The 12,986-nt window shown below is 42.9% G+C and overlaps 1 protein-coding gene across 1 annotated transcript in view; it reads right to left on the bottom strand.

The window, feature by feature from the left end:
- Nucleotides 1–9,570, bottom strand: part of nrg1 (neuregulin 1) — a 63,806-nt gene extending 54,236 nt beyond the window's left edge. The window contains exons 1-2 of the mRNA XM_080476448.1: nt 9,155–9,570; nt 8,085–9,007 (exon numbers count right to left, since the gene is read on the bottom strand). Of these exons, the coding sequence (XP_080332574.1) occupies nt 8,085–8,802 (718 nt within the window). The 5' untranslated portion in view covers nt 8,803–9,007; nt 9,155–9,570. The remainder of the gene's footprint in view (nt 1–8,084; nt 9,008–9,154) is intronic.
- Nucleotides 9,571–12,986: the final 3,416 nt, after the last annotated feature.

The raw sequence follows: 12,986 nt of genomic DNA, 5'->3' as shown, positions 1-12,986 counted from the left end.
GGGAATGCAGATTCCTCTGCTCAGAAACATCCAACCAAAAGCCGCCACATGGTGCTCGAGGCCTACCAGAGGCTGCTCCACCTCTCTGCTGTGGGACTGTTAGGCAGAGCGAGGGCTTTTTTTTTTTTTTGCAGCACAGTCTGCCTGCTGCAGTGATGGTGTTTCTCTGGAGTGCTTGTCAAGGACACACTGATGCACTGCACCAGCAAAACCCACCATCTGCATGATGAACTGGAATCACAGCAGCCGCTTGTGTAGTGAGGAGGATGCAGTCAAAGTCAGTGACACTCATCTGGTAAAGTTACTTTTCTGACATTCAGATTAACAGTTTTTTACACATATTCCATTTTTTTCTTTACGTTTTGGACAGTATACTGTCCCTACAAAGCTGCACAGTCATTTCCATTTTTGATGACACTGTTTCATCCTTTAATGGTGCATAAGATAAACCAAACACTCTCATTGTGAGACAGTCCGAGGGCATCAAAGTCTCATCATACTGACACGAGTGAGAAGAAAATCTCCATCAAAGTAAAACCACAATGCCCCTTTGTTCCCCGTCAGAGCTTTGACTGACTCCTAATCCTCTACGGGAAGTATTTCTAAAAAAAATACCTTACACACTTGATTCACAGATAAACTGTCACCCATCTAAATACGTCACAATTTTATCATCACCAGTTTCCCAGTGGGCGAGCTGATCCCTAGCAGAGATCCAGGCATTTGTAATCCACCTGCTTCTATTAGATAATTAACGGACTTCAGTTACTTCAGGTTATAGTCAACCACACACACACACACACACACACACAATTTGAGATCAATGACTTGCTCAAGAGCACGTATGGTAACGATGGAGGATGAAACCCTCAACCTTGTGATTTTAAGATGAATCACAATCAGGCTTCTTCTCGACTCTTTCACTGCAGATTACTGCACAACTCTTATGCCAGAAGCGTTTTCCTGCCACCACCTTAGCAGTTAGAGCTTTGTTCAGAAACATACAATATTTAGCAGTTACTAACAAACTCGCCTCTCTAACATTCCCCAGTGTGTGTGTGAGTGTGTGTTTGTGTTCTGACTCATACCATAATCACATACTGAGAGGACAGTGACTAACAGCAACAAGGATGAAATCATACAAACACTATAATCACAAGAGAGGATAATTTCAAGGACCGGTAATCCTAACTGAGTGCAGCACATCGATCTCTGACCTTTAGACTGTCCTTGTCAGAAAGACCGACATCTGTCATTTCAGATTTCACAGAATACTTCTTTACCCGGTGGTGCTTCTTTTTTTTTTTTTTTTTTAACTAGTTATTAAAAATCAAAAGTGATTTATTCTAAACAGTTGGAGGAAGATGCTCTATTATCTGGATGTCAGAGCAAGGTTCAATAAATAAACTGATTGATGAGTTACTGAAAAGAAGAAGCAGAAACAAAACAGCTGCAATAAGGACTAAGTTAACTGCAAGACCAGTGGAATCCAGGATCCACACCAGGATGACAGGAGCAAGTGTTTTTGAACAATGACCAGCGGGTCTTTGAGGGATTCTACACTTCAGCGAGTCTCATCAAGAGCCAGCGTGATGTTTCACCCATGCAGGTGGGATTACCAAGTGAGTCCTGAGTCATGGCCCAGGTGTCATGGGCTCACGCAGACCGCAGACCCAAAGGCAGCAAGCTTATTTTATCATATTTTATCAATCCTCTGTGGGGAAATGTCTTTACTGCATTGGTGGGCAGCCACGGAGTGACGCTCAGGGGAGCTGGTGGAGGTTGAGGGTCTTGCTCAGGGAGAACACGTAGCGTTCTCACCCCACAGTGAGAAGGTCTGGGTTCAGAACGCTAACCACTGTGCCGCCGTATCAAATTCCTTATAGTAATCAGTTATTCTCAAATATGGTTGGTATACTGTGAAATGAATTGCTCCATGTTAAATGTTTGACACCCTTCAATGATCTCTAACAGTTAAAACTGTGCTGAGTATGACAGCGTGCTGGTTTCTGGAATTCTTCCACCTTGACGTGTTAAAGTTCTGGTTCAGTTTGCAGGAGTTCTGTAGCTTTCAGCTCTCTCCTACTGTTTGCAGTGTGATTTATGTCCGGACTCGCTTCTGTCCATAGAAAAACCCTGAAGCCTTCGAGTTCAGTCATTTACAGTCACTGCTTCCAGGTCCAGAAGCGCCACAGCAGCCTCACAGCATGATGGTGCCTCCCACTTCAATGTACTGTTTAGACAACATGATGCACTGTGTTCATAAAGAGCTCTACTCTGGTTCCATGTCTGTGTAACAGCATGATGTCATGTGGCACACTGACTCACAGTTGTTGCACGGTTCCACATCGCATCAGTAACTCCAACGGGCCCCCGGAAGAGCGCACACCTTCACCTCCGCCACTTTGCAATGTTAAGGTCAAATGATGATGTTCTGTTGGTTCCCATTCCTCTGTGTTACTTGTTAGTTGGCATGTGATTGGCTGAGAGTGGTGAAGGCGGGCAGCGGGCTGAGTTAGCAGTGTGCTAGCAGATGGCTAACAGCAGCTGCAGCCCTCCAGTGCGTCTCCATGGCAACAGATGCTGGTCTTCTTTAATCTCCTCCATGAGGTGCCTCTCATGGGACATTGTATGGGACATTTTTTCGCATTTTTCCTGGGATTTATTCGGATACGGTTGGCCAATAACATCCCAAAAGCTAATCGATGTTGACAAATCATCCCTGAAGATTTCATGCAATTTGGGTAATAGTTTTTGTGAAAAGTTGGTCAAATACATACATGAATGCATACAATCCAATAAATAAATACACGCAGACCAACATATAACCTTCCCCTCAACTTTCATTGGCGAAGGTAGTTAAGCCACGCCTAGAGTATTCACTACACAGAGAGTCACAGAAATGTCTTACGACACCTGCAGAACTCTTAAATGATGAAACTTTCCAGCTGGAGTATGATTTCCAAAGAGTTATTATATATTTGGTTGATCTTCCCTCCGGTGGTTGGAGACTTTTCTCATCTGTGTGTATCCATTACTTCGGTCGATACTGTAATCACAACCCTGGAGAGGTCCTTGGATATTTCTGATCAGATCAAAACCCATGAATGTTGCTCTGACCATGAATGGGCGCGTAATCCTGAGAGTAATCCTTTACGCTTACATCATTCATTACATCTGTACGACTCATCGTTCAGTCCAGATGTCCTCAGAGGAAGTGGGACGAGCGAGAGGAATCTTACCCACAATCCTCTTATCAATCTTACAAATGCGTTCAAAAACCTTCATCGGCTTATCGACAGTAAATGACTCCTTTAGACTTGAAGGATGGGAGTGTGAGCAGAATGAGGGGCATGGAGGCAGATTTTACACACACACACACACACACACACACACACACACACACACACACACACACACACACACACACACACACACACACACACACACACACACACACACACACACACACACACACACACACACACACACACACACACACACACACACACACACACAGAGCGATGTGAAGGTCCTCCTCAGACAAGCTGCTCTGTAACCTGCCAGGAATTCCAGATCCTGCAGATCCTCATGCTGGATGACTTGTGTATAGCCTTCCATGTGAGATGACTTATCTGTGACTTTAACAGATAACAGCAAGAAAAGTTACCTTAATGTGGTTAAGCTCAGTCTCTGTATACAACATCTGATCAACTGATATGTCAAACTTGAGAAAGAGACAAACTTTTAACAGCATTGCTAATGATCATGACAAATCAGAATTACAATCCGTTGGATTTTGAGGTGGATTTGAAAGCATTGATCATATGATCGTCACATTAAGTCATTAGGATCAAGCTTAAGCTGGTTTAACGCATATTTTTCAGACATATTCCATCCATTTTCCATATTCCAACACTTTGACGAGTTCGATTTCTTCCTCCAAAACAAACTCAGCACTCCATCAAATCACTCCATGGCGACCCACAAACAAACGAACAGTTAAGCTTTGTCTTGCAGATCATTTTTGTGTGAACAAAGTGTAAAACAGGCACAGCCCTTATTGCCCTAAACCTGCTTGAGTTGTCAGTCATGGTGTAAATCTTCATAAAGAATTAGGCTCATTGTCGTCCGGAGCTGATGAGAAGTCCATAAGTAGAGCAGACGCACTGGAAACATTGATGGTTCTTATATATTTTTGTCTGCATTACATTATTAACAAATTCACATCATAGAACATGAAGGTTTAAAGCTTTCTGTTTCTATTGTTGTTGTTTTTGGAAAAACCTTTAAATACCTTTAGATACAAACCAAAAGAAGCCAGACAGAATGATGAAGAGCAGACTGTTAAAGGAAAATGCTACCGTCATGCAAATCAGCTGGATATTAAAAGTACTCGGGGAAGGAATGGATTGATTGAAAGAGGATTTAGGTGAGTTCATAGAGAACCAACCGAAATCTCACACGGTACCTTTAGAGGGAAATTATAAATACGCAAAATCATAAGAGGATGAACTGAAAGTGTTGGAGCCAATTGTGACCCTAAGTTTTCTTTTGAAATTAGTGATGATGAGATTTTTGAAGTATTCATGTTTAAAATCAGGAAAAGGTGCAGCTCAGTGTGGAAGGAGTGACCACAGTGTTTCTACCACAGGCACGCACACAAACTATGATTTATCAGCATTTGTGTTTTGTAGAAGTCAACAACGGGAATAGAATTTTTGTTTGTTTAAATAAATTGTGGACTTTAACTGAAAGTTGGAAAATCTCTCCGCAAGGGCTTTTTTATATACTGGGAATACTCGAAAATCCCCTCCTCAAAGCGCGACTGCTTTTTCTTACTGATGCTGATAATAAACATTATTGTACTGGAATAACTGGAATGCTATTTTACTGGAATGCTGAAGTCAGAAGCTGAGATCTGTTCTGTCTTGTTTGGAGCTGAGATAAACAATAAGAAATAATAATATTAATAGTTTTAATTCTAAAGAAGACTACTTTATCTCCTTTCTCTTAATACATAACATACCAGGCAACTGATTGGAACATAGATCTATTATACTTTTAACTATAAAACGTTTGTTTGAATAATCTGCTTCTCTTATGGAAAATGTGGCCAAAACATAATTGACTCCACTCAAGTGAAGGATTCCTGATTAATACTAAAACAGTAAAACCAAAATGATTGAACACATCTGAGGAAGTGACCACAATCAAAACCTTGAGTGAAACGTTCCAGCTCCATGCTGGTCTGTGTCAGCTGATGGCAATTTCAAGATCACTTTATTGGTTTATGAAGCTCCAAAAGAAGTATTGGCGTGACCTATTGATCAGATCTGCTTTTATTCGGCTCACCCTCTGACACCCCCGGGCCTCCTTCTCCTGTCCTTTTAATTAGACCCACGGTGAGAGTGAAACCCTGTGCTCCGGGGTTGCATCCGCTAATCACTGAGCCCCACATGTCAGCAGCAGCCCGCAGACCTGCTGCCATCTTGAAAAGACGAGTTTACTACTTCATAGTACACTCCGGCCTGCTTTCTCTACTTCGTTCAGCCTTTTACTCACATGTGATGTAAATTTTTTATATTTCTCCTGCCTTTAGTGTCTGGTGTTTGTAATTACATATTCATGAGCGCTGTGATGTTTTCTCACATCCTGTTTGGATGGAGTCGCCTGCTGGGGCTGAAGCGGAGACGGAGGAAGACGAGGCATCGCGGTAATGTGCAAAGTGCTCCGTGTGAGTCGTTGGAGGGAATTGATTGACTGAACAGAGCAAATACGTCTCAGGTGGGCTGGCGGGGCCACGTCTCTTCATGTAACTACGTTTCAGACGTCACACCAAACTTAAAGGAAGAGTGTGTGTGTGTGTGTGTGTGTGTGTGTGTGTGTGTGTGTGTGTGTGTGTGTGTGTGTGTGTGTGTGTGTCACCTGAATGAAGTTGGCGTGAAGCCACAAACACATATTTATGACGCCTCATAACTACAATTTGATGATATGAATTAGAATTTTTATTTTCCATGTTTACATTATTTTACATTTTAGTCATTTAGATGTTAATTTGATCTAAAATGACTTTATAGTAACTTTGGTGATTTAGTTGAGTTAGTGTTCTGTCTCCATAGTGTTCCATAGTTCCGCCATTGGTGCTGTTTTTCCTTTGTAGTCTTTAATGTGTTTATATATTTTAGCTGTTGATATTGATTTTTAGCTCTTTTACCTTTCGTCCATTAAACTCGGGAGATAAGATTCTTTTCCAACATGAATCTGGTGTGCTCACAGATAAAGTTCAGCTGAAGCTTCATGGAGCTGCTGACATGGGCTGAAGAGCCACGTGGCTCCAGAGCTGCAGGAAACAGACCCGAGTCGAGGTGGGGAGAAAGGAAACGCTCACATGTTTCAGCTTCAGACTCAGGTTAGAGTTACTGTTTGGCATATAGCAGGTACAGCTGAGTTTAATGTAATTCTGCAAGAAATGCATTTCAGTGAATGTAAGCTGTGTTGTTCTTCTCAGTTATTGAATCTTGTTTCAGCTTGAAGGATCAAAGATGATATGATATTGTTGACTAGTTTATGTCTACAGTCACCGTGGTTTCTTTCAGGATGCTGTAATCAAACATTGTTTACATGTAATCCGTGTTTACGTGAGAAACATGGTGCCATTCGTTGTGACCTCTAGTGGTCACGATATTTATGACAGGAAACAAGTCGCTTAGTACGGAGGACTAAGTGTGACAAAATGAAATAGATGAATACACCATTAAATAATTAATTAAATGTGTCATTAATTAATCAAAATTTTAATTAATAATATAAATTTGTTCACCCATATTCACAAACTTTTGTAGGCATATGCAGCTAGGCGGCACGAAAATGACACCGATGCCAATACTCTAAACCCAATAGGAAGTCCGCCATTTTGTGTTATTAATGAACGTTTGAAACAAACTCCTCCTCGGGGATAAGTCCTACAGATCCAAAATTTGGCCAGTGTATATAACAGGCACTTCCTGATGAAAACGCATCAACATCTTAATGAAAAATCAAAGGCCATGGCCATGGGAGTCACTTGATGAAACAGGAAGTGGTGCCTAACTCTGCTCTCCATGTTGCCTCAACCTCGACACGTGTTCTCGCAGTCCTGCCCAGCGAGCACTCCACCTAACACCGTCACCTGGGATCGACTAACCCACATACGGAGCAATAAGTCATCCGGTGATGTGACTACAGCAGAGGCACGGTGGTGGCGAGCCGCTGGCAGACAGACAGTATTAGTGGGTTGTTTTTCCCTGCGGCACAGGAACGGAGGGGGCATCAATTAGCCTCCAGCAGGCTCTGACCTTGAAATGGAGCACGGGCAGAAAACAGGAAGTCTCCCTGTACCACAGCCTGGACTCTCAGTTTGTGTCATGCATCATTTATTGATTTCCACTTTTTCATATGACTGGAAATGTGCTTCCACACATCTTAGGGACCCTCTGCATTACTTACACTTTCTGTCTGACAGCCGAGACGTCCCTCGTAACGGCCTAACAGCATACACTCATCGTGCTGCTCCTGAATCATTGTGGTGTCACTTAAGTGGGAGGAAATACTCAAACAGGATGAAGTGAATGTTAGAAAAACCTCCTCCAGGACAGAGGAAGTTTGGATAGACCGTCTGTCTCCTACACACCTATCTGTGTAGCAATACTTCAGAGGCTTAGTCATGGGCCTCTGCGTTACACTCTGCAAGTCGCAGCATGTCTGTTTTCAGGCAAACTCCTTCCAGCACTTCCTGGCATGCTTGACGGAGCTCAGTTATTACAAAAACAGTGACGAAAGCGAAACCAGTTCTTAATGACAGTATTATCAATGATGAAAATATGTTCAATAATTTATTATTTCTATTTGCCCATGGATGTGTCCACATGTAGAGGTTTTTGATGACTGTTCAGATTCATCATGAGGGTCTTGTATAGCAGAAAGTGACGCTTCATTAAACCAGACCATCATTTGTACTCTGAGAAGCTCTATCAGAAGCCAGGTGCAGAACAAAGGAGCGCTTCTCTGTAAAGACAACTGAATGAAAGTGCTCAGGTACTTACAGATAGTGGGGATGTTGTTGTCCAGTTCTTGTGTCGTCTGCGGGTGCTTCGGGGTCGCGGGACGCTCCGCGTTGTATTTCAGCGTGACGGAGGAGGGGTCAGTCCCTTCTGGAGGCTGAGGCACGTACGGCCCGCGTGTAGATTTCTCTTCCACCAGGACCTCAGGACGTCCCGGGGTAATGGCGATGGTGGTAGTTAAGGAGACGGTCGATGGTGACGAATGAGGAATCGAGACAGTTATTCCCAGCGTGGGGTTGACTGATATAACAATGGGGTCCTGTCCGATGGGTATGGGGTCTAAGTGTGTGGGGGGCTCGTACTCAAATATCTTATCCACAAAGACCCATTTGAGGCCGGCTGTGCAGAGGGCTAAGCTGAGCAGACAGGCCAGGATGGGCAGGATGCAGATTTTCTCAGAGTGCAGGCAATTGTTAATCTGTCCCATCTCGATGCACACACAGCAGGTCCCTGGCAAGGCCACAATTCCCAAAGCCCCCACATGCTCCCCATCCCCATCCCCATCCCCAGCACCAGCACCTCCCTCTGCAGTTTCCTCTGCACCCTCCTCCCCACTCTCACCAGCTGCCTCCGTCTCCTCTGGCTTCTCCTCTGGTTTCTCCTCTGGGACCCGTCCAGAATCAACAGTAGAGCCGGTGGGGGAGGCTGATCCCGGAGGGGGGGCTGGCCCTGCGCACAAGTCCTCCATTCCCTCAGTCATCCTGTCAAAGTGCCGGATGAAAGTGTCTCTGATCGAACTATTAACTTAAAGCATCACACGAAGGCTGTCTGCCACCAGTGTCCTTGAGTATGTTTTCCATGGTCAGGCCACAGAGTTTGAGCCGGGGTTGCAGAGGAAGGTAGAAACTGTTCTGGGGGGGGGGGGAGTCCGAGCTTGTTAACAGTCCGGGACGTCTGCGGAGAGCCTGTGCACGAGGAAGAGGAGTTCCTTACTCATGCTGCTTCACAGCAAACACAGTCATGCATCTGTATGATGTTCAGATCTGCTGCATCCCTAAGATGTTACGCGTGCTGCAGCAGTGAGCCGTGGTGGAACCGTAGAGCTCACTCACCTGAACACTTGAGCAGAGCAGGCAGAAGAGGCAGAAGAGGCAGAAGAGGCAGAGTCGACGTGCTGGGCCGGCTGCAGCTGCAGGAAGTGTAGTGCAGAGGACGGGATGGCCGGGCACTGCAGTGGCAGGAGGGACATGCTGTCTTGTCTGTGGAGCTCCAAGCAGCTGAAAGGCTGAATCATCAGGGAGCGGCAGGTGCCCTTCCTCTCAGCGCAGCCACAGAAACAGATGAGTAAGGGGAAAGAGAGAGAAAGAGAATCAAACAGAGAGGGAGGGGGGCTGCAGTAACACAGAAGGGCAGAGAAGCCTGGATACTCCCCTTTTCCTTCTCTCACCCCTCCTCTCTCAATCTTTCCTCTCCAAGTCGTGAGCAGGGCAGCCTGTGGCCTCCTCCCTCTCCGCCCCTCTTCCTGTCTGCCAGTGTGCACACTGCTCCCAATCCCAGCACAAAGCATCCAGCTAAGCAAGTTCTTACTTGATCCAATTAGAGTGTGTGTCAGCGAATCAGAGACAGGGAAACTGCTGTAGCCGCCCCCTCCAGCACCACTCCCCATTGATTATGCTGATACCGAAGGGTGTGTTTTTTGTCAAGGGGAAGGAGCCGAGGAGGCAGACACATGATCCGCCCAGAGGGATGCAGCCATTGTGTTCCCCTCCTCTCAAGTATCTGCATTAATTAATGCAAAAATACAGTTATCGAGCGTGATAACACACAAGGTAGTGATACTCATTTGTGCAGACTGAATAAATAATGACTGGCTTTGTACACGTATACAAGTATTTCTACGCCATCCAATGCAGAACACACACAAGAACATATTCATCAACTTGAGTATAAAGAATAAAACATTTTTTTTAAAGTTTCTAAATGGCTGGCTTTATGGTGTAGAGCAAAGCCAGCCTGCACACAGAAATCTATTCAATTCCAGCAGAATCCCTTCCCTATGTATTTCACTGGGTATACTCTGGATGTTTTTAGCAACACTCTGCTAATCGCATGTGAGTGTGGCAGAAAAGCCCCAGACCAGCAGTAAAACTCTTAACCTCCCAACCCCCCAAGCACACTGGTAATTAAGCTGGCAGGACAATCCAGAATCCTCTGGAAAAGTCCGGGCTTAAACAAGATGAAGAGCGTTGGAGAGGTCAGGTCAGCGCCACACTGAACACTGACACCACTTTGACCCTTTCCAATCCACAGACAGAATTAATACCAGTAATGGTATCTGGAGGGGGGGGGGGGGGGGCGCTTCCTGTCAGCCCTCTGAATTAGTGACCTGCATATTGATTCACTCCTCTGGATTTCCAGCTTCTTCACAAGAAGGCCAAAAAGTGACACCAGGAATAAATACGCCAGCACAATCAATGAGAAGGAAGCAAATACTGGATGAGAGATTTTGCTTCTGAACAAAACTCAAAAGGTTTTGTCACTAAATCACATTCATTCACATTCAATGGCTAGTAGGATTTTTTTTTTTTTTTTTTTTTACTCGTCAGGTTCGTCCTCACAAGATCAAAATACAACAAATATTCACAGTTTGACTTGTTGGGGTGAACGAACCTCTAAATATGGTCTGTGTGTCCTCCTGCTGATTTGGATATCGTTCGAGCAAAAGATATTCATAAACGTAGAAGTGTTAGTGGGGCATCTATTGGATATAAACAACATTTGTTTTCTGGTGCTGTGAGCTAAAGCAGGAAAACATCAGATCATAAAGATACGAGAACAAAAACAACAGTATTAACTTGTTCCTGCGTTTTACTCTGAGACACACTGTTGAGGGAAAAGTAGAGTAACACCAGATTTCATCTTTCATCAGATTTTACAAAAGGAGCACAAAGGCTCTTTTTATGTATGTTTGCACACAATGAAATTCAAAGAAAAAACAGTAGCTGTAAATAAATAAAATGATTTTTTGACATTTCGCTGTATAGATACAAGTTGTAAAGACAAAGAGAAGTTGATTTGCACTTTTCCTTCAACTTGTTCTGGTTTGTCAAAAGACATTAAATTCCATGTGGATGTTTGCATTAAACTTCTTTCCATTAAAAGAAAAAGAAACGTCTGAAGTCGTTATTTAACAGTTGTTTTTTTTTTGCTGATTTAAATTGAGCTATGGACTCTGGTGGACATGTGTGTGTTAGAGGCTAAATGAAAATCTTGAATTAGTCTCCACAACTATCACACCATCAACACTTCTTAACTCAGTTATTTTTTCTCTAAAGTTATGTCATTCTTAAATGAATTAAAAAAATCTGATTCATAATATAAATTGAACACACACGATATATATATTAAAAATAAAATCCACTGAAAACCAATGTACAGTTTTTTTTTATTTACTTTATTGTATATCTACAGTTTCCTCAGTCAATCAGCTTGAGCTAACGTCACGCTTCCCTCCGTGTTTCACTGAGGATGTTCAATGGTTTCATGAGACGAAGGTCTAAGCACTAAGCTTCACCAGCAGCTGGCTGTCTTTAATATTTTAGCCGCTCTCGTGACGTACACAAGATTAGAACCCTCTTATTGCAGTGCAGACTGGTTCAAAACCAGAGAAACCCAAATTTCAAAAATGAACAGTAAAATGAACAAAATTAGATTATGTGACTGAATGATGAACTGAAACATTAATAAACAAAGATTTTTCTCATGTGGATTAAAGAAAACAGATGTTTGTTGGATTTTGAAAGGATTTGCTCGCTTTAAATTCAATTGTGGAATCTTTTCGCTTATTGTTAGAACTGTATTAATAGATACGTTCTCCTTCCATTCACACATTTTCTGACACTTTATGTTGTCTTATGTTAATAATTACCCGCCAGCCAAAACAATTCACGGTTTACAAGTGGCCGACTGGCAGTACCAGGTTGGACCCTCTTCTCTGTTCAGAACCGTCTTCACGATTGGGGTCATACAGGATCATGAACAAGAGTCTGGACATGTTCCTCAGTGATTTCGCTCCAATTCTTTTCCTTTATAGGACACTTGGTTTTGTCTGCATCTTAATACATTTGACTGTCTTTTATTGGATTTATGTTCAATATTAAAATGTATGGGTAGAATTAAACAAAAATATATATGCAAGAGATGTTTAAAAAAAGTTATAAAAAAATTCAGTTATACTGAATTATTGAAAAAATAATTGTTTTAAACAATTCAGTTAAATAGAAACCCAAATGTAATAGAAAACTGTCAAAACACATGGGCTCTGAGGTAGGAGCTCAAACTAGTCATCATCATCATCATCATCATCATCAGGAAATATCCGCATTTTAATTTTGGGGTAATTGTAGTTTAAATGTGCTTTTTTACGAGTATGTAATTATATTTCACTAATGAAATTGATTGATTTACGACATTTAAAATGTTGTTTTTGCTTCACGTTTGAAATGAAGCATTCATTAACTGTTTGACGAGTCTGTTGGAATGCAAATTGAAGAGAAAGCCTGCCAAAAGATACTTTTTTTTTTTTACATTAGTACTGCCTACAAAAACATTTTCTCCAGCGACAAACTGTTGTACTGTTTGGGAATTTGTTCAAAATGATTTATAACTAATATGTTCCAAAATTAGTGACTTCATTCTAATTGGTTTATGATTGTTACTAAAATTGCACAGAATCAGAGGTTTGGTACCACTGTAGCAATGGGGGATGCTTTCAGGGGCAGCGGTGGGTCGGGGGACGACGTCCAGACGGCTTCAGCATGGACTCCCATGTGAGGAGTCGGTGCAGGAAGGTCACGGTTCTCCCTACGAGGCGCTGGCTCCACCGGACTGGCTGGAAGAAGAGTGACAAGAGGGCGGAACCAACCTGACCAGCAACAAGGGCGA

The sequence above is a fragment of the Lipophrys pholis genome (genome assembly GCF_963383615.2).
Source record: "Lipophrys pholis genome assembly, chromosome: 12".
NCBI classification, from domain to species: Eukaryota; Metazoa; Chordata; class Actinopteri; order Blenniiformes; family Blenniidae; genus Lipophrys; species Lipophrys pholis.
Note: the sequence above shows the minus strand (reverse complement) of the source record. Positions and strands in the feature narration are given on the sequence as shown.